The sequence below is a fragment of the Equus przewalskii genome, chromosome 1 (genome assembly GCF_037783145.1).
Source record: "Equus przewalskii isolate Varuska chromosome 1, EquPr2, whole genome shotgun sequence".
In the NCBI taxonomy this organism is placed as follows: domain Eukaryota; kingdom Metazoa; phylum Chordata; class Mammalia; order Perissodactyla; family Equidae; genus Equus; species Equus przewalskii.
In genome coordinates, this window is record NC_091831.1 from 66805969 (window position 1) to 66825038 (window position 19070).

General features: G+C 40.2%; 1 protein-coding gene and 1 long non-coding RNA gene across 4 annotated transcripts in view; one reads left to right on the forward strand and one right to left on the reverse strand.

The window, feature by feature from the left end:
* LOC103541034 (uncharacterized) overlaps positions 1-15489 on the forward strand; it is a 46883-nt gene extending 31394 nt beyond the window's left edge. Inside the window, exon 3 of the long non-coding RNA XR_011538428.1 lies at positions 14407-15489. This is a non-coding gene — a long non-coding RNA (uncharacterized lncRNA). The remainder of the gene's footprint in view (positions 1-14406) is intronic.
* TMEM254 (transmembrane protein 254) lies at positions 10330-19026 on the reverse strand. Of its 3 annotated transcripts, none has more exons than XM_008507340.2 (4): positions 18893-19026; positions 16486-16589; positions 16249-16308; positions 10330-12658 (listed from the first exon to the last, which is right to left on the reverse strand). In XM_008507340.2, the coding sequence occupies exons 1-4, from the start codon at positions 18980-18982 to the stop codon at positions 12538-12540; spliced, it is 375 nt and encodes a 124-aa protein (XP_008505562.1). In that variant the 5' UTR covers positions 18983-19026; the 3' UTR covers positions 10330-12537. The 3 variants fall into 3 exon arrangements, with proteins under 3 accessions (XP_008505562.1, XP_070469690.1, XP_070469703.1); XM_070613589.1 differs by having other exon boundaries at positions 18541-18898; XM_070613602.1 differs by lacking the exon at positions 18893-19026 and adding an exon at positions 18597-18774.
* Between the last annotated feature and the right edge of the window lie 44 nt (positions 19027-19070).

Below are 19070 nucleotides of genomic sequence, written 5' to 3' on the forward strand. Positions count from 1 at the left end.
TGGTCACATCTGTAATTTACAACCAATAGGCCATGAATACACGTTACAAACACAGGCTTTAGAGTCACAGGGATACAGGTTTGATTCCTGGTTCTACCACTCACTAGCTCTGATTGTTAACAAGCTACTTAATTTCATTAGGCCTCAATTTTTAAATTAGGAAAATAGAATGGCAGTGCCCACCTCCTAGGGGTTAAGGTGAGGATTAAATGAAAAGATGCAAGCAAGGCTCTAATCATAATGCCTGGCACACAGTGAGTATTCAGTTAAGGTTTGTTCTTTTCATTAACATAGAAGTCATTCTGTGGGATTCCTGCAGATTCAAAGGATGTAATGGGATTTCATAAGGAGTTCCTGCCTCTGGCCAACAGTGTGTTTTGCAACAGGTGTGACAGGATGCCAGTACAACACTACTGACATGTTGAAAATTGAAATTTCATAATATATTTATTTTCAGTTTCCTAGGAAATACTTTGTAATACCCACAACATAAGCCTGGCAAACTGGCTGTGCAGATGTTAAAGCTTCATAAATGCTGTAAATACCCCAATTCTGTGTACATGTGCAACGTATTATTGCTTCACGATTAACCCTGGCAAAAAAACCCCTAGTCTGCAGAGTGTTTACAATATTTGTGCATTGCTATGGATACAGTGTCAAAGGCAGGTGCCAGCAACATGAACTGGATGTAGGGGCTTATGGCAGCTAACGATGGAAACTATTCTTACTCTTAATGCATCATTCTTGGATAATATTTACAAGATATTTGGGAGGTGAAGCATGCTGTGGAGAACATTACTTTGGATGTTTTGTGCAACACTACTGAGAGGGAGCTTGGTGAAATATTGAGGAGGTGGGGACCTAGGTCTGCCACCACACTGGCTGTGTGACATTGGTGGTTACGTTCATTTGTAGGTGCTCAGTTTCTCCCAGTGTAAAGAGGTGTGTATGTGTGTGGGGTGTTTATCTTAAGATTTCTGCAGTCCCTTCCAGCATTCTGATTACAAGTGAACCACAAACATGGTTTCATCTCATATCCTGTGTAGTTTGATGCAATTCTGGCTAAGTAGAGCAAAATTAAGATAGATTTGTGGAGGTGTCCAAGATTAGCTATGCTAGTTGGCCAGCCTGGACTTTCTTTTTCTATTGTTATCTGTCTTGTTCATAAACCTCGTGGGTTCCAGTTGGCTCTCATGCTGTCTTAGAGACAGATGTTTTTCCCCCTCCAAGGGAGCAGCATGGAATGTGGACAACTCAGCTCTTGTTGGCAAATTGTCAAGAATTAAATGAAAATCAGATTAAGTTACCAAACTCACACTGTCCTTGGAATCCTTTTCAAGATGCCAAAGTTTAGTAGCAATTGACATATTGCAACATGATTGGGTCTTTAAGTCATATATATCAAAATATTATTCATGTAAATTAAAAATACATGCTCACAAAACAACAATGTACATTGTGCAAGAATACATGCACAGCAAACACATTGGAATTGTTGCCTGGGAGGAGGGACTGTAGTGGAAGGGGGATAAAAGGAAGCAAACAAAACAAGAGGAGAGTAGTTGCTGAGACTCAAAGAGATGATGACATTTACCCAAGGTGATGGAGCTAGTAAGCAGTGGGTAACAATTTGAACACAGTGTCACTCAAAAGGCCAGGACCTTGTTCTACTACATCCTGCTGCCTTTTTGCTCTTAAGTGGAAACTACGACAATAACAACAAAAGATTGAATTGCGGCTTGTTATTTATCAGTTCTCTCAGAGGGTTGCTATGCTGTTACTTTTCCCTCTGGAACTAAACTTCTTGCAAGATTCCCTCTTAGGGAGCTTTGTCTTTATCAGATCTTGTCTTTTTTGGGTGATTTCATCTTCCAGTAACAGGAAAGGTAAGGTAAATTAATTCAACTCAGGGTTTCTGAGGTTGTATCAGGGTGAATAATTCCAGTTCACAGAGATTTTTAGAGGCCTCTAGAGAGTTAGAAAGTGGGAAGTTCTTCAAACTTTGGTTCTTAACGTGATATACCACTATCCCAGAGATGGGCACCTGAAATATATATTTTTTATTTTTTTTTTGAAGATTGGCACCTGAGCTAACATCTGGTGCCAATCTTCTTTTTTTCTTCTTCTTTGCCCTAGAGCCCCCAAGTACATTGTTGTATATTCTAGTTGTAGGTCCTTCTGGCTCTGCTATGTGGGACGCCACCTCAGCATGGCTTGATAAGCAGTGCCATGTCTGTGCCCAGGATCCGAACCAGTAAAACCTGGGGCAGCTGAAGTGGGGCGCACAAACTTAATCACTTGGTCATGGGGCTGGCCCCAAGGCACCTGAAATAGCACACCAGGTGTGTTGTGAAAGAACTTTTGCCCATTTTGTCTGGGGAATGTACTCCATGGTGGGCATCTATTACAAGACTTGACACCTAGGAAAAAAGTGAAATAATAATATTTATATGTCTTTACTTTTATTCGAAAAATTACACACAGAAATGATAAACTGGGAATTAATGATATTTGTTACATAAGCGTAAATAAAAATAAGATTGAATTTTCCCTCTTGCCCAAAGGGAAGGAGATCTTTTCCTCTTTCTCTTTTCTTGGAGCATTTCCTTGAGAAACTGTATTTATGAGTGTATAATTAATATAGTAAATATACAATATGTAACTATATATATAACATGTAATTGCATTTATGAATGTATAATATAATAAATATATAATATATAACAATGTAATTGTATTTATGACTGTATTTATGAGTAAACTATATTTATGAGTCCTTTCCCCATCTCTTTGATATGTATATAAACCTTATGTAAAAGCTAAATAAGCCTCTTGATGATGTTACCACCCAGGAATGTTTTCTTAAAGGCTTGGGAGCTATTGCTTAGAAATGTAAATATCCAGGGAGACAGTGGCCCTATCACCTTGACACCGTGAGAATTGAGCCTACTGCCTTGCACCAAGCTGTAGCTACCTGCTTGTCATTAGAGAGAGAAATTTTATCTTTCCTTAGGATGAAGGTAATACAGGTGGTCATCCTACTTACTAGGTGAATTTAGGAAGAACTATGAAAAAATGTACAGCAACTGGTGCTGTCATGTCCCCTTACGTGAAAACTAGTTATCGTTTATCTTGAGAACATGTATGTAATGGATCTTATCTGCTTGCCTATCTAGAAGGGTGAGATTTCTTTCTGTCTTTGCAATCTTGTTAGCAGATTGCCTGGGAGGCACATCATAGTCTGGTTTAGTGCTTATTAAATAATAAAACTGCTTTCTTTCTTTTCTCCATTTGTGGAAAGGATTTCTGGGTTGGCAAGAGATTTTATTTTTAGCTTTTCCTCCTACAGTTACCTATAGAGAGTGGGTAGGATTGGGCTGGAAGAGATAGAGGAGGGAATGAGACTTCTTCAATTATACTTCTTATGTAGTTTTGCCTTTTGAACCCTATTGATGTCTTATATATTAAAGAACATAAGAACGTTAACAAGGATGGGGAAAAAGGAAACCCGAAAATTGAATACAAATTAGCAAATGAACTTAAAACCTAACTGAACACCAACTATGGCATATTCACAAGGAGGCAAAAATATAACTCCTATGACATACATTGTACGGATCAAAAGGACTGCCAAGAAAGTTTGTTCTTCGTAGGAATATTGGCTGACAAGTCAGCTATTCTAAAACTATTTTGTGTGTGTTGTAGGACTGAGTGATTAAGTAAATACATTGATATTTGAACTAGAGTTCTCCTTGTGGGAGGAGACACAAGGAAAGGAAAAACCCTGTTGCAAAGAATTGGAATTACAAGGTATCAGTATGAATTCATGATTTAAAAAAAAAAAATCTATGTCCTTAGCTCTGTCCACTGAATGGTTCTAAAGCAAGGACACCCTTGGCAGCAAGAAAAAAACCAGATCTTGGTTTCTAAACACCTTTCTTCAATGCAAGAAAGCCAAACTGCTTGGAGAATAGGCTGATTCTAGGCCTAGCATAGAAAAATTACAGCTTGTTGAAAATACTAAAAAACTGATGAGAGCATTTCAAAAGAACGCAGAAATCACCTTGAAGGGGCTCCCATTGGCCAAATTTTAGCAGCAAAATAAATGAACTTAGAAACAATTTATAACACATTGAATAAAAAAGAATTCATAAGTTCATAATGATACCTCCAATACTAAACAAACCCATAAATGAAAATAGGAGAAGGAAGAAAACTCTTCTATGCAGAAAAATGCCAACTGATAAATGTAGAAGAAGTGATAGAAATAGGAAAATCACCAGTTTACAAACATCGTGGTAAAAATTGTTTGAGACAAGAATCATCAATGGATGCTTCAACAATTGGTGGGGAACATGTGGTCATGTGGTATTGTAGTATAACTCCTCAGATCTCTTATTAATTCAAAGGGAGGGGAGATATCTGTAATTTTTTTTTGATATCCTTTTTTTTTCCTTTTTCTCCCCAAAGCTCCCCGGTATATAGTTGTATCTTCTTAGTTGTGGGTCCTTCTAGTTTGTGGCACTTGGGACGCTGCCTCAGAGTGGCTCGAGGAGCGGCGCCATGTCCGCGCCCAGGATTCGAACTGACGAAACACTGGGCTGCCTGCAGCGGAGCTCGCGAACTTAACCACTGGGCCCCGGGGCCGGCCTCAGGAGATACCTTTAAAGTGGAGAAAACTGTTGAACACCAGCTTACCAAGTGATGAAATTTAGGATCATTAATAATGGGACAAACATCGTGGCTCTTGATGTGATGCACTGAAAAGGACATAGCGTCATCTGGCTCTACTCTTACTAGTGTGTTTAACTTCAGTCTGATCATGAGGAAGCAGACAAAATTGAGGGCCATTCTGCAACATAAATGGCCTGGGCTTTTAAAAAATGTCAGTAATTAAAGGTAAAAACCAAAACAAAAAAGGCAAGGGAACCCTTCTAGATTAAAGGAAACCAAAGAGACTTGATCACTAAATGCTGTGTGTGATCCTGGATGGGATCCTGGACTTCCCCACTACTGCAGTCCAAAGGCTTCTAAAGACATTATCAGCACAATGGGAGAAATTTGAATCTGAACTGTATAAGATAATGTTAAATGTCCTGAGTGTAATACTTATGTGGGGGTTGTGTAACACAACACCTGTGTTCTTAGGAGATGCACACTGAAGATGAAGTGTCATGGTGCCAGCAACTGCTCTCAAATGATTTGGGGGAAAAAAGAAAAAGTTATATAGGGAGAGAGAAAAAGAGAGTGATAAGGCAAATGTGGCAAAATGTTAACTGGTGAACCTGGGAGGTGAAGGGTATGTGGATGTCCTCTAACCTCTTCTCTGTGACTTTTCTGAATGTTTGAAAATTTTCAAATAAAAACAATTACATATCCTATTTTTGTTCTTTTGGCAGTTGTGCCTGTTAACCTAAAAATAAAGAGCCGAAATGAGAGGCAGTGAGATGTTTATTTTGGGATCAAAGAATTGCAATTCAAGGAGCACAGATTCAGGTAGAAACCCAAATACTGTCCTAATTACAGGAGAGGGGCTTAGGGTTTTTATGGGGAAAAGGGAGGATGAGAGGAGCTGTATTAAAGAAGAGTTCATTTGTGCTAGATAAGGTAAGGCTAGCTTTGTACTTCAGAGATTGGCTTGCGGTATGATCATCAGGCAAAAGGCCAGACTTGTTTGGTTAATGATTGGTCATCAGCAAAATCCAGTTTCATCAGTCCTTACAAACAGGATATTCTTGTCCTTACTCACTTCTTGGAATGTTGGTGGTTTGGTCTAGTTTGGAAGATAAAGAAAACAAGTGTTGCAAGGCAATTCCTCTGAAATGGCTGCTCTGGCTCTGTTTTAATATGGCTCCACTCACGTCATCTTTCACACACCTAATTCATCACTTCATGTTTGTTCATCCTGATTGCTTTTTAAAATTTATTAGTATCTATATTTCCTCCTAAGGCAGCAACTGTTTAGTGGATGAAAATAATCCATAACCAATCTATAAATGAAAATTTGGGAGAGAGTTTATTCTGAGCTAAAATGTGAGGACCGTGAAGTGGGGTGTGCAGAGTGGTTATATACCCCCAAAGAGGATGTTTCACATATGACTGAAATGTCCCTTTTACAATAGTTGCGAGACTGCTCAGTCAGCACAGCGATTGATGGACACAGCAGGGTGGCAGGTCTGTTGTCTCGAGCTGGGTGGTCACAGATAAGCTGGATGGTCACAGGCAGGCGCAGCAGTCAGTTCTTAGCCTAAGGAAAGATGCTTGTCCTTAAGGAAATGCCAATGTGGGGGGAAGTTGCACCTTTATCTTAAGGCCATTTGTTCTTGCCATAGGAAATGTTTAAAGCAGATATACGATGCATGCTCAATCGCCATCTCAGGCCTTTTTGGAAACTCAAAGTCAGGCCGAATTAGGTTTACACCAAATGACTTCCTCATATATTCCAATATATCCTATTGCTTGCCATTTCTACTTGTCAGTTTCAACTTACCCTCATGCCCAGTTAACTCATCCTACTGCCTCCCTCCCCCATACACACATGCACACACACATGCTATCATGGAAATTTTCTAGAACATATATAATTTAAATTTGGGGTTATTTTGAAAACATTATCTCCTTTTATTTTTCTTTCATGACTCTCTCCCCTTTCCTCCCCCATATCTCTTGCAGCACTGCCTGACTTTTTTCATTATTTAAGGACTTCATTCAAAGGTGTTTTCAATGTGGGTCTTTGTGTGGCAAGCATTCTGTGCCCTTGGATACAGGGAATTTTCTATGACTTTCTCCTATTTGAACGATAATTTGGCTGAATATAAAATTCTACAAAGTTATTTTTCCTCAATATTTTTAAACTACTATTCCACTGTCTTCTAGCATCCAATGTAGCTGTTTGATATCCATCTCATTGTCATTTCTTTGGAGGTGATCTGCTCTTTCTCTCTGGAAGCTTTTAGACTTTTCTCTTTGTCATTATTCTCAAATTTTATTGTTATTCCTAGGAACGGATTTTTCCTGATCTCTGTTCTCTGCCCCTTTATGAGCCCTTTCGAATAAGGTTATTTAGGGGAAATTTATCTCCACTATTTCCTCAAATATCTTCTCTGCTGCATTTTTACTTTTCTCTACATTTGGAACTATTGCCCAGGCATTGGTATTTCTATATTTATCATCCACATTTCTAAGCTTTTCTTTCATATTTTATATTTTTTGTGTTTTCCTACTGTGAGACTTCCACAATCTTGTGTCCACAAATTCTTTCTTCAACTATATTCATTCTATTTCACTTGCTCTGTTTTCACTTATTAGATGTTTTTATTTCAACTATTTTATTTTTCATGTCTAATATTTTCACTTACTTCTTTTTTATGATTTCTTGTTCTTATTTCATGTTGCTAATATCTTCTTTTAATAATGCCTTGTCTCCTACTTAAGGAACATCTTTAGATTCCAGGTCTTTCTGTTCCAGAGCTTTTGTTTCAGATGGTATGTGTGGCTCGGTGTATATGTGTCATCCTTAGCTGTCTGGTTATTTGGTTTGTGAGCTCATTTTCCCTTCAGGCATCAACTAGCATGCCTGCTACTATGCATTGGGGGAGGGTTAAAGCCAATTAGAATTGGCCTTAACTATATATTGGAATCAGAGATTTAAAGATGAGAATCCAGGAACCACAGAACCCTTCATGAAAACTGACGCCATTCCACCAGTCAGTCTTCTACCTGAGATTTTCTCTTTTAAACCTTTAGGAAGAAATAACAACATAATCCACAATCCTGGTGATTTGGTTGGGAGCATGGTGGAGTGAACGCCTGTGTCTATTTTCATGAACTTTCCCCTGTCTCCCAGTGAGGGTTTTGTGTTGCTAATATTGACAGACACTGCCATGGGCACTGTTATTACCTACTTCTGTGCTGAAGGGTCAGAGAGAGATGACTGTCTGTCTTAAGGCAACTTGAGGGAGAGACAGAAACGGAAGGTAAAAAGTTCTCCTCCAAGCTAGTTCTCCCTGCTGCCCAAGGCCATGGCCACCCCTCCCCACTCCACACCAATTCTAGTAGTCTTGTCTAGGGGAGATTCCCTAATTTTTCCTCGGTTTTAGGAATCCATGCTTCTCTTGTGCATTGACTGTTTTTTCAGGGTTGATCTTGGAAGACGCAGTCAGTGGCCTGAGCTAGTGAGCCATCTGAGCAGAGATCCCCTCAGGGTCTTCAACTATAAAATGGGCATAACTGTTACCTCACAGAATTGTTGTGGGTTTTGCATATTTTATGTCAGTGTCTAGAACAAAATGTTTGAAAAGTATTGGGTTTTTTATTTTCAAAAGGCCTCAATTCCAAACTTTTATCCTCAAGGAGGGGGAGTATGCAGATATGCCAATTGGCTAATTTCATCAGCATTTTTAGCACTGCAACAGTGCTCTTTGCTGATTATGTCAGGACTCCAAGTGCTGAGCTCCCAGTGAGGGTGTTTAGCTGTTTTTCTTACAAAAACATGTTGGCATGCATAGAAATCAACCCAAAGCCTCATGAAATCAGAGTTGAATTGTTTTATTTCTAGTTCTAAATTTTCTCTAAAAATCTTGCTATTCAAAGTGATCTGCAGATCAGCAGCTTTAACACGACCAGGGAGCCTACTAGACATGTGAAAACTTGGACATGCTCTACACTCACTGAATCAGAATCTGCACTTTCACAAGATCTCACGTGATGCATTTGCATGGTCAAGTTTAAGAAGTGCAGGATGCATCCTCAGCCAGCCTTCCAATAAAACTATACTCTTGTTTAATGCGTTATAGTGTAAAAAGTTGCTTTACCTAGATGATTTCATTTAAATTTACCATTCTATTTTCACCCCAGCCACAATGTAAAATTACTTATATTCTTTTTAATGATGAGTTTAAACTGAGGTCCAGGACGGTGACAAAAATCCTGTAGTTAGAGCCAGGTTAAACTCCGCACTTCAGTCTCAGTGAGTACTGTGATACTTTCTAATTACTAGTAGCGTGCTGAACATATCATTAGTATGCATGGTGATTTTAGGTAATAATTATGCTTTATTCTCTTCTCATATGTATTAGAGGAATATATAACGAACAAACCAAGCCTGGCATTTCAGTTATTCTTGCTTAGGAAGGTTTTTTAAAAAGTGAATTCAGGTGCAGTGTAGACATGACTAAAGTTATGAGTGGGCCCTACATGCTTGAGGTTTAAGGAACACTTCACTGCTTTATACTATAGATGCCATTTCTCTTTCATTTACAGCAATGTCAAGAGTGGCAATTTTTATTGAGTAATTTTTATTTACTAGTAACATCCTGTGCAACGTGTTGGTACAAGAGAAAAGTAAAAGTTCTTTCACGATTATTTCCCTGAACAGTATTAGTATGCCAAAGGTATATTCCCTAATCCAACTTTATGACTTACTACAAACAGAAATGAGGCAATGGGTATACTCAAACCTATTACAAAAGGTTAGGAGCCATCTTAAATGTTTGTTGATAGAAATTGCAAACACAGTATTTAAAATAGGACTTTCAAATGTCCACTGTGAAATCAGTACAGATCTCCTCTTCATAAAGAGAAATGTGAAATGATAATTATACACTCTCATTGTCCAACCTTGATGAAAGGGAAACCAAAATTTCCAATTTGATGTGGTCAAGGAGTCTTGTAGAGAGAAGGGTCTCAAAGACTTAACAATATGTTACTCAGCTGTCCTACTAGCATTTTTTGGTCTGTGCTGATAAGAAAGGGAAGGATAAATATTTACAAGCCAGGCTGCTAAACTAAGAGCTTTAATTAACAAGGCTCCAGCAAGGGCCCATGCAAAGATAACAATGGGATTGCACTCTGTTCTCTAACCTCAATGGCAGGTTCTCTAACTTCTCTGTTTTCAGAGCCTATATGTAAACACATAAGGGCTCTCAGATAGCAAGTTGTTTTGCCAAAGAACCTCTTTACACATCTGGAGTATAACCTCTTAAACTCAAGACTTGTTTTAAAACCATGACTTATAAAATGTTTATATTGGATTGCATGAAGTCATAACATGTTGAATGCAGGAAATAGTTTATAAATCTGGCCTGTTACTAGGTTGTGAGGTCATTCTCTCTTTTTTTTTTTCCTAATTGGTTCTTTCTTTTTTGTCCTACCAAAACTATACATGCTTTTGATATTTCGGGGTCGGGGTAGGGGGTGGGTAAGAAAAGTTTAGTTTGTTTGCCCTCCATAGTTGCTTCCACCAAGAGCCTCTGGCCTTTTCTCATCCAAATTCAACATAAAGATGTTTCTCCCATGTCACTACTATGACTGCAAAACAAAGCCAAGATGTCACCATTTTTCTGTTTATTTTTTGCTTCACAGACTTACTTCTAAGCTCCTCTGCTGAGGCAGGGGAGAACAGGACACTCAATTATTTTTGTGTGGTGTTGTTACCTCACCTTGATGGGATGCAGTTTATGGGTCTATAAAATGAATGACCTGCACCATTTGCTCACTAAGATCCTTTTTTGCTCTAAGCCATGATAATACTCCAAACAGGATTAGAGGATTTTATACTTTTGGCACTTAAAAAAAGAATACTACTCTCACTTGGTGTGTAGACTGTATCAAATGCTGAGTGAAACATAAAACAAGAGGACAATCCTACAATGAAAGGAGACACTCACGTCCACCCATGACTCAGTGCATGGAGAAGTCAAATGCGCTATGGGCGTCTCTGTAAACATAATGAGGAACATATGCCCTACAACTAGGGCATCTGTATTTCTTATCAGTGAAAAAAAAATCCCTGAACTGTACAAACAGTTCCATAATAGAGCCTATTTGAGAAAAAGTACAATCAAGCATGTGACAATCTATCAAACCTGACATACAAAAAAAGCATTTGATTGGAGAAACATTTCTGAAGAAATTCACAGCATTTTATTCAAGTTAGTCCATTTCGCTCACTAATCTGCCATATTGTTTCTGGCACCATTAATATTATCCTCATTATTTCTCTTTGAAGAGGACCATTGCTTCTAAAAAATCTGGGTTGGAGTTCCATGATGTTTAACTCTATGATCAAAAATCTTTTTCTTTACCAAAAAGCAACCCCTTAATCATAAGAGAAACAGAGGGAAAGACCGACATTAATTTGCAGAAATTGATCTCCACCAGAAACAATTCATTAGTCCGTAATCTTTTGTTGTTGTGCTTTTACTTGGGGCCTTTCTTTGGAGGAAAGGGCTGTTTCTGACAAATGCTTGCTTAAAACAAATAATATGCCCTACTGTATCATGGAAGGAAAATAAGGTCTAGTGCCTAGAGAACAAGAAGGTAGTCCTCCAGGAAAGAAGCCCTAATGGCTTCTAGAGGTGACAGAGTCATTCTACCAGGGTCAGGGGACACAGTCAATGACCCTCCTGCCCCTACCAGTCAGTCATAAGGTACAACCAGGTGAATAGGAGTAGTAGTAACTAGCTGGATAAGCCATGGGCTAGAATCTTTAGAAAAGGAATGTTTGTATTTGAGTAAGCCAGAGCTGGAGGGAGACATCTAGAGAGCCTGGAGAAAGTGACCCAGAATAGGAAAGTGCGAAAGACATAGGAATATCAGGGGACCCACAGAATGGTGAGACTACAGTCAAAAGCAGTCCTGTGCTTTTCTTTGAGGGTGCACTGAATGGGTTCTAAACTTTTCACACACAAATTGGAATGATACTCAACAAGTGGAAAGTGAAATCAGAGTTTCCCTCCTTTGTTCAATAAACACTGACAGAATACCTGTGTGCAAGGCAACGGGACAGGTGCTAAAAGAAAAATAAAGCTGTCTAAGATGTGGTCCTGACTTGAAGGAGCAATCTAGTGGTGGCCATTAGACCCCTGCACACTACAGAGCACTGTCTCCGTGGGGCCATGTGGCGGCCAGGATCACTTCTGGCTGGAAGGATCAGGAAGGCATTCCCCAGTCCTCTCCTCCTGGTTCTCAGCAGGTCCTCTTTGCCTCTATGTAATCGCTCAGCCTGCCCCATTCCAGGCACTTGTTTATTTTCCTTATCTTTCTTGGTTGTGTGAGAAATAGAAGTTTGCAAGAATAAGATCTTGATTCACAGGTGCCTAGTAAAGCATGTGGAATTGATGTGTTGTGGAAGTATCACTCTATCTTGTTCCAGAAAGGTGGAAAAGATTTTGCGAAAGGAGAACAAAGATGGTGCTGGTAAGGGTAAGGTGTTTTAATCAGAAGGTGGGAGCAAAGGTATGCCAACAGGCAAATTTAGTGCCTGGCTTAAACCAGACGATAGGGAGAGCACCAACACAGCCAAGGACCTCAAGAAGGTAGCTAGAAGTCCTCTGCCAAACAGGTCAGTCTGCAGAATTGGAAAGTTAAAGTCTTTTCCTATTATCTGCTCAAGCTCAACCAGAATGTATGAAAGAATAATGAATAACTAGAGGGTCTTAACTTTCTAGAAAGTAGAAAGTTTGAGAAAAACACAACACCCCTTAAAAAAGGTGGGGTTGAATATCAAAGGGAAGAGAAAGCTTTTGGATATCTTCTTTAAGTTTGTTTTTGGTGTTTTGGTCTGTAAGCAATCAAGATGGAGAGAGATGCTATCCCAAAGAGGAACGTCTGTAAGAACCAGAGTAGTTGAGCTCGACCATCTGTGATGCCTTTAGACCTAAAAAAAGAAAAAGAAAAGTTTAACCACCAGAATTTTAATGTTGTGGTTTCATAGGAGTTATTATCTTCTATTTTTTAAAAAACTTATTCCTTCTACCGACTTTCATTGGGTTTATTTTGCCATTTTCCTCCAGCTTCTTAACTTGAATACTTAGTTCATTTATTTTCATTTTTCTTGTGCATTTAGGAGGGTACACTCACTCTTCCCTGAGAAGCAGTCTGGCTACTGCCTAGGGCATGGTGTTATAGAACTGCTTCCCACGTGATTCTGATGAGGGGATAGGGTCAAAAAGCACTGATATGGCTTCAGAGCAAGTGTTTTGAAGATAGACCAGATGTAACTGGCCAATTACCAGCTGTGACCTTGGGCAAGTCACTCACTCTCTCTCAGAATCGGTTTCCTTGTCTGAAAAACAGGAATAATGTATTTATCTCACCAAAGTTTTGAGATGATTTATAAGATAACATACACAAAGTGCTTAGTAAAGGGCCTGGCACATAGTAATAATAAACACCTGTTTATACAGTCATTCAAACCAAACGGCTTAAAACAAAGCTTAAAAGAAAATATCCCAAAAGAAGTGAATGGCTTGCTACAGTCTCATTTGTATATAATTAAGTCTCATGTGGATGAATTTTAATTTAAAACAAAATTTAGAAACAATCTATGTAAAAATGATATAATTTTCCACACCAACAGATTAAAGGAGAAAAATCACATGATCATCTTAATAAAAGCAGAAGAAGCATTTGATAAATTTCCACATCCATTCTTAACACAAGTTCTCAGCAAACATAGAAATGGAATAGAACATCTTCATTCTGATAGAAGAAATCTACATAATTCTAGAAAAGACATGATGCAAAATGTTGAAAGCTTTCCCTTTGATCAGGAACAAGGCAAGGATGCCTACTATCACCACTTCTGGTCAACACTGTGCTGGAGGTAGTGGGCAGGGCAATAAGGGAAGAAACAGGAATAAAAGGTATATAAAATTGAAAAGAAGAAATAAAACTGTCTTTACTTCTGGACACAATTGTGTACCTAGAAAATTAAAAAGAATCTATAGATGAACTATTATACTTAATAAGTGAATTTAGCAAGGTCACTGGGTGTAAGGTCAACAGATAAAAATCGACTATATTCATACATTCTACCACCAAACAATAAAAAAATGATATACCAAAGTGGGCCGGGATGTATGAGACATTTATGTTTATGCAGTACTATTTATAACAGTAAAAAAACCAGAGACTTAAAAGTCCATCATGAGGGAGATTTGTTAAATACATTAAGGCATATACATAGAATAGAATACTATGCACTAATAAAACGAATAAAGTAAATTTATAGGTCTAGACATGGAAAAATAGGCATGTACGACGAGGAAAAAGTTATGGAAGAGTTTATATTTATACGTACACATATTATGGTGTCTATAAAGTAGAACATAGAGTCCAATCTTATCTCTGGTTAAAAGGAATTCACCAACTGTCCTACACAAATGTCCTGCATGTCTTCATATATTGATTCATTCACTTACACTTGCTCATTAATTCATTATTCAGAAGGAATATTTATTCTGATTTATAGTGACCAATGATACACTGCAACGTTAGACCATAAACAAATGATTTCAAGAACACAATAGTGGTGACCTAACCTCTCTATGCCTGTTCTCCCTCCACCCTTCAAAGAATGGCATGGCAGGATGTTAAATTTGATTCTTTCTGTTTTCATTACAGGTTTCAAATGCCAACGACAAAATAGGTGTCAAGTACTCCAACACTGTCAGTGGAAGGGCTGGACCACACACCTCCAAGCTGTGGTTTCACCGAGAGGCTGAAGAGGCCAGTGGAAAGAGGTGCTAGTGCTGTGGCATTTCCTATCACAAATCAAGCCCAAAGAACAGCTTCAGTAGAACCAACTGGAGAGCTTGACACAAGTCCCCTGCAATTTGGGGGAAGGGATTTATATTTGATTCAAAAGATTAAAGGCTGGTAGGCAATTAAAGTGCATGCACTGGGAACCGCATGCACTTGCAGATTTTATCCCACTGGAGGGATAAGGAAGCTGTTATCGTGAGCCATACAGATCTTGTGGAAGGGCGCTGGCAACGGGTGGGCCTAAAGACCTAACTGAACGGCAGAAAAATTCTCAATAAAAGGGAAATTCCCCCCTAATCATAGTTCCTGAGAGCAAACTGCGACTGGCATGCTGGAGGAGGCACCTGAAGGAATCGTCGTGGGAACTGCACAAAGGAGATCCCCAGTGATGGGTGGTTTTTCAAAGATCCACCAGGGACCCTCTGGAGAGAAAGAGCCAACACTGGGTATGCAACATCCACAGCACCTCACTGCTGATCACAAGGCACACTGTGCCCTGTTTTCCCTAACTGCTCCTACCAGCCCAAGGGGCACAAGCAGCTGTTGCTAGTGAATATGGCAAAAAGGTGGAATAAGAGAAGGCACTAACTACACTGTTTTCCCCACAACAGGCTCTTGATCCCCAGCTGGATGAGAAGAGCTATTTTGAATTAGATAAAAGTTTATAGTTTTAATAAATAGACTGTACTAGACTGGATAATATCAGATAGTGACTGGAAAATCTATAGTGCTGCTTCTGATTTCATGCAGGGCTGGGAGGGAGGCAGAAAATAATCCACAGAATGAGTTTACTTGGAGAGGAGTGAGAAAAAATAAAGTTTCTCTCTGCTCCTCTCCCAAAAACTCCAGCTTGTTTAATAAACCAGAAGATAATCTATTTAAAGCACTTAGTGGTGTCTGGCATAGGGTGCACCCAATAAATATTATTTCTATTATTAAAAAGTAGTGGTAATAAAGTATCTTATTTTCCACTTTTAGAGGTAATACAACAATAACACAGGTGGCAGTTAATCTTGACCAGAAACAAAGTTAACTGCAAAGCAGTCTGGCATTACTATAGCCATCTCTTTCATTACATTATACTTTCTGTATATGCTTACATAAGTACAAATGTAAAGAGAATCTTTTCTATTACTGTCACATAGTATTGACTTACACTGACATCTGTTGAGTAGGGTTTAGTCAAGGGGCTTTTAACTTGCATTGCAACCCAGAATTATCTGCGAAGCTTGAAAAAATAACAAATTCTCATGCCCGAAGTCAGGCCTACCAGCTTAGGATCTCTGGGTCTGGAAACCAGACGTGTAGACATAAGCATTTTGAAAAAGCTCGTCAGGTGATTCTGTTGTGAAACTAGAATGGGGCATCATCAGCCTAAGTCAATAATTTAGCCCCTCTTCAAACTAGAAGGTAGCCTCCTAATCTTTTGTTCTAGTTGGGGCTATACAGAGAATTAAAAAAAAAATACAAAAATCATCAAATTAAGTAATGAAATAATTGATTAGCTAACACAAATGAAATGAATTCATTAATTAAATGTTTACTGAATACTCCCTCTAAGCTAGGCTCAGTATTAGGTGTGGGGATTCAACTCTACCCTGAGAGTGCTCTCAGCCTACAAATGCATGAATTATTTAAATGTGGCTACTCTCAACTTAGATACCAAGAGAAAAGTGACAAAGACCTATTAAAAACACTTACTTGCATAATACCACGGCACACAAGGACTCTCCCACGTGAATCAGCCAGGCAAGCCAATACCTGAAACAAAAGTCAGCCTAGTTTAAGGTGATGGTTATCACAGAAACCTCAAAAAGAAAGGTGCTTTAATGTGAACTAGCACTACTCTTAAATATCTAAAGGCAACTGCAGGCCTTCCTGGCGTACAGTGAGACCGGAGCTGCAGTGTCCACACCCCATTTCCGCAGCTGTCCTTACCCGTTACGCAGGAGGGCGTGATGATGGTCCACCAAGTACTGAGTGAAGGGGCCCAGGGGCCCTAGGTTCTGGTAAGGAATACTCTGAGGCCAGAAGACAACCCACTGAAAAGAACCAGAGGCACACAATACCTATTAGGTCACTGAAATCAGCAAATGTTCCCTTCTGAGAGAGGCTAGGAAATAATTCTGATTCCACAAGAACAACTATAGACCAAAGAAACTCTGAATTAAGTCACCTGGGCTTCCACTCTCTACTTCTATTTTCTAAACACTATTCTAGTGGGAGATTTATGCTGAGGAAACTAGATGGTTATCAGACTCAATGTCCAAGTTGGATGACTTCTTAATGAATTCCACCAAAAACATTATTTTATACAGTTTATTAACACATTTTAAGAGTTTATGTGCCCTGGCTAGCTTTTTTACTGCAGAAACCATGCCTTGAGCCAAACGCCTGTGGGTTTTTTTGGTGAGGAAGATTGGCCCTGAGTTCAAATCTGTTGTCAATCTTCCTTTGTGCTTGAGGAAGATTGGCACTGAGCTAACATCCATGCCAATCGTCCTCTACTTTGTATATGGCATGCTGCCACAGCATCGCTGATGAGTGGTGTGTAGGTCCTCACCTGGGATCTGGGCCAGAGAACTTCTAGGCTGCCAAGCGGAGGGCACTAACTTAACCACTATGCCACCGGGCCGGCCCCCGAAACCCCAGTTTAATTTAAAATCCCTTTATCTTATTTCACTTTTTCTACCTCTAAAATTGGGAATGATCCTGCACAAAGTTGGCAAATAAGTGAGATCAGGTTTGTGAAGTGCTAATAGCAACTACTTAATCACATAAGCTTTTTGTAATCTCATCAGCTTTCCCTCAGTCTCTGTGTTGTAATCTCTGCCAGCTTAGGCTTTTCTGAGAACAATTATGTGCCAACAGGCCCAAAATTTATTGTCCCATTCAGATCTCAGCCAGGAGCAGTACTGCCTCTCCTATCATGTTGTTACACATCCAAAATATAAATAAAGCATGAAAAATCACTGCATCCTCCAAAAGCAAGGGGACTAGAAGGAGCAGCACCTGCCAGTTCCAAAATATCCCAATTTGAAGTCCCCAAAGCTTTCCTCCATCTGTATTCTAACTAGTCAGAGATGCAGAATCACAGAACAGAAATGCACCTTCAAGAGTTTTCAGTTCAATACCTCCATTTTACGTATGGGGAAATCAGGACAAAGGTGGTCAGATTTGTCAATAATCAACACTGTGGACACGACAAACACACTTCTTTTACTTTTTTCCTTTTCTTTTTTTATTGCAGTAACACTGATTTATAACATTATATAAATTTCAAGCGTACATCGTCATATATTTCGATTTCTGTGTAGCTTACATCATCTTCACCACCCAAAGACTAATTTCAATTCATCACCACACACATGGACAAACACACTTCTAATCCCCAATCACCACAATCTCCTGAGCAATATCCAAATAGCTTTGCCTTCCTTCAAAATTATACCAACTTAGTCCACAACCTACTTTTCCAGGCATCTATCCCGTTACCCTTTAAAGGAACTCAAGACAAAAGTCGCTCCTCTTCTAGTAGACATCCTCAGTCTTCTTGATTCCATATCTATGCCATATATTTTTATCCTTTCTATCCCTTCTTAACAACTATCCTACCCATCCCTTAGGTCTATTCCCATTTTCCAAGCAATTCTAACTGCCTCAAGCATTCTGCGTCGGAAGCCCTATCCTGACTTGGTAGGCCTACGGGAGTCTGCCAACTTGGATTCCCCCTCCGTCAGCTCTCCTCACACTCAGTTTAGTCTAGCAACCGTGGATGTGCGAGGACGCAAAGGCATGAACACTCTTAAAGCAGAAACCGTCCAAAGAGCCAACCTAACTTCCGCTTACGCCAGTAACCTAGGCAACCACCGGGCACGCAAGCGCAAGACCTCCCTTCCACAGCTTCCCCGTCCCCCCCCCCGCCCCGCCCCGCTCCGCTGTACGAGGGCCTGGCAGGCCAAAATAGATGCCCCGTCCCGCCCTATACCTCACCGCAAAATATCCCAGCCCCACGACCGTGACCAGCGAGGGCAAGGCTCTGGACGTACGGAAATAGGCCGTAGCAGCTCTGCTGCCCTCTGACTTCGCCACCACCATCTTGAAAGAGCTAGACGCTGAGTCATGGGGTGGGAAGCCGTCCCCGCCCCCATAGAGGGAAAGCCTGAATAGCCGGTTTCTCAGGACCTCGAGCCCCGGCGACGGGCAGGGGCAGAGGAGTGCGCCTGCGTCTTCCTGTCGGCCTGCACCCCTTTCACTTGGCTCAAAGCCCCTGAGAGCCGGAATGTGCCTGCGCGGACTCTCCTCGCCCGCAGGCGCGGATCTTACGCTAGGCCGTTGCCCTTACGGTGTAATAGCCAAAGGAGAGGGTGATGACGGTGAGCCAGAACAGACTGCTCCTCTGGAAGTACGCCTCGTCGCCGGCGGCCTTCTCCATCGTTGCAGCACATCCCCGGAAGGCGCTGCCGGGGCGCACTGCTCCGCTGGAGGTTGGAGGCAGGACCCGGGGCGGGGCCTCGGCGACC

Excerpts from the sequence above, each read along its gene's own strand:
- TMEM254 (XM_070613589.1), bottom strand. The coding sequence starts at position 18,645 with ATGGTGGTGGCGAAGTCAGAGGGCAGCAGAGCTGCTACGGCCTATTTC. Across the intron at positions 16,309-16,485 it reads CACGCCCTCCTGCGTAACGG|GTATTGGCTTGCCTGGCTGA; the intron begins GTAAGGACAGCT and ends CTTTTGTTTCAG. Across the intron at positions 12,659-16,248 it reads TGTGCCGTGGTATTATGCAA|GTCTAAAGGCATCACAGATG; the intron begins GTAAGTGTTTTT and ends TTCTTTTTTTAG.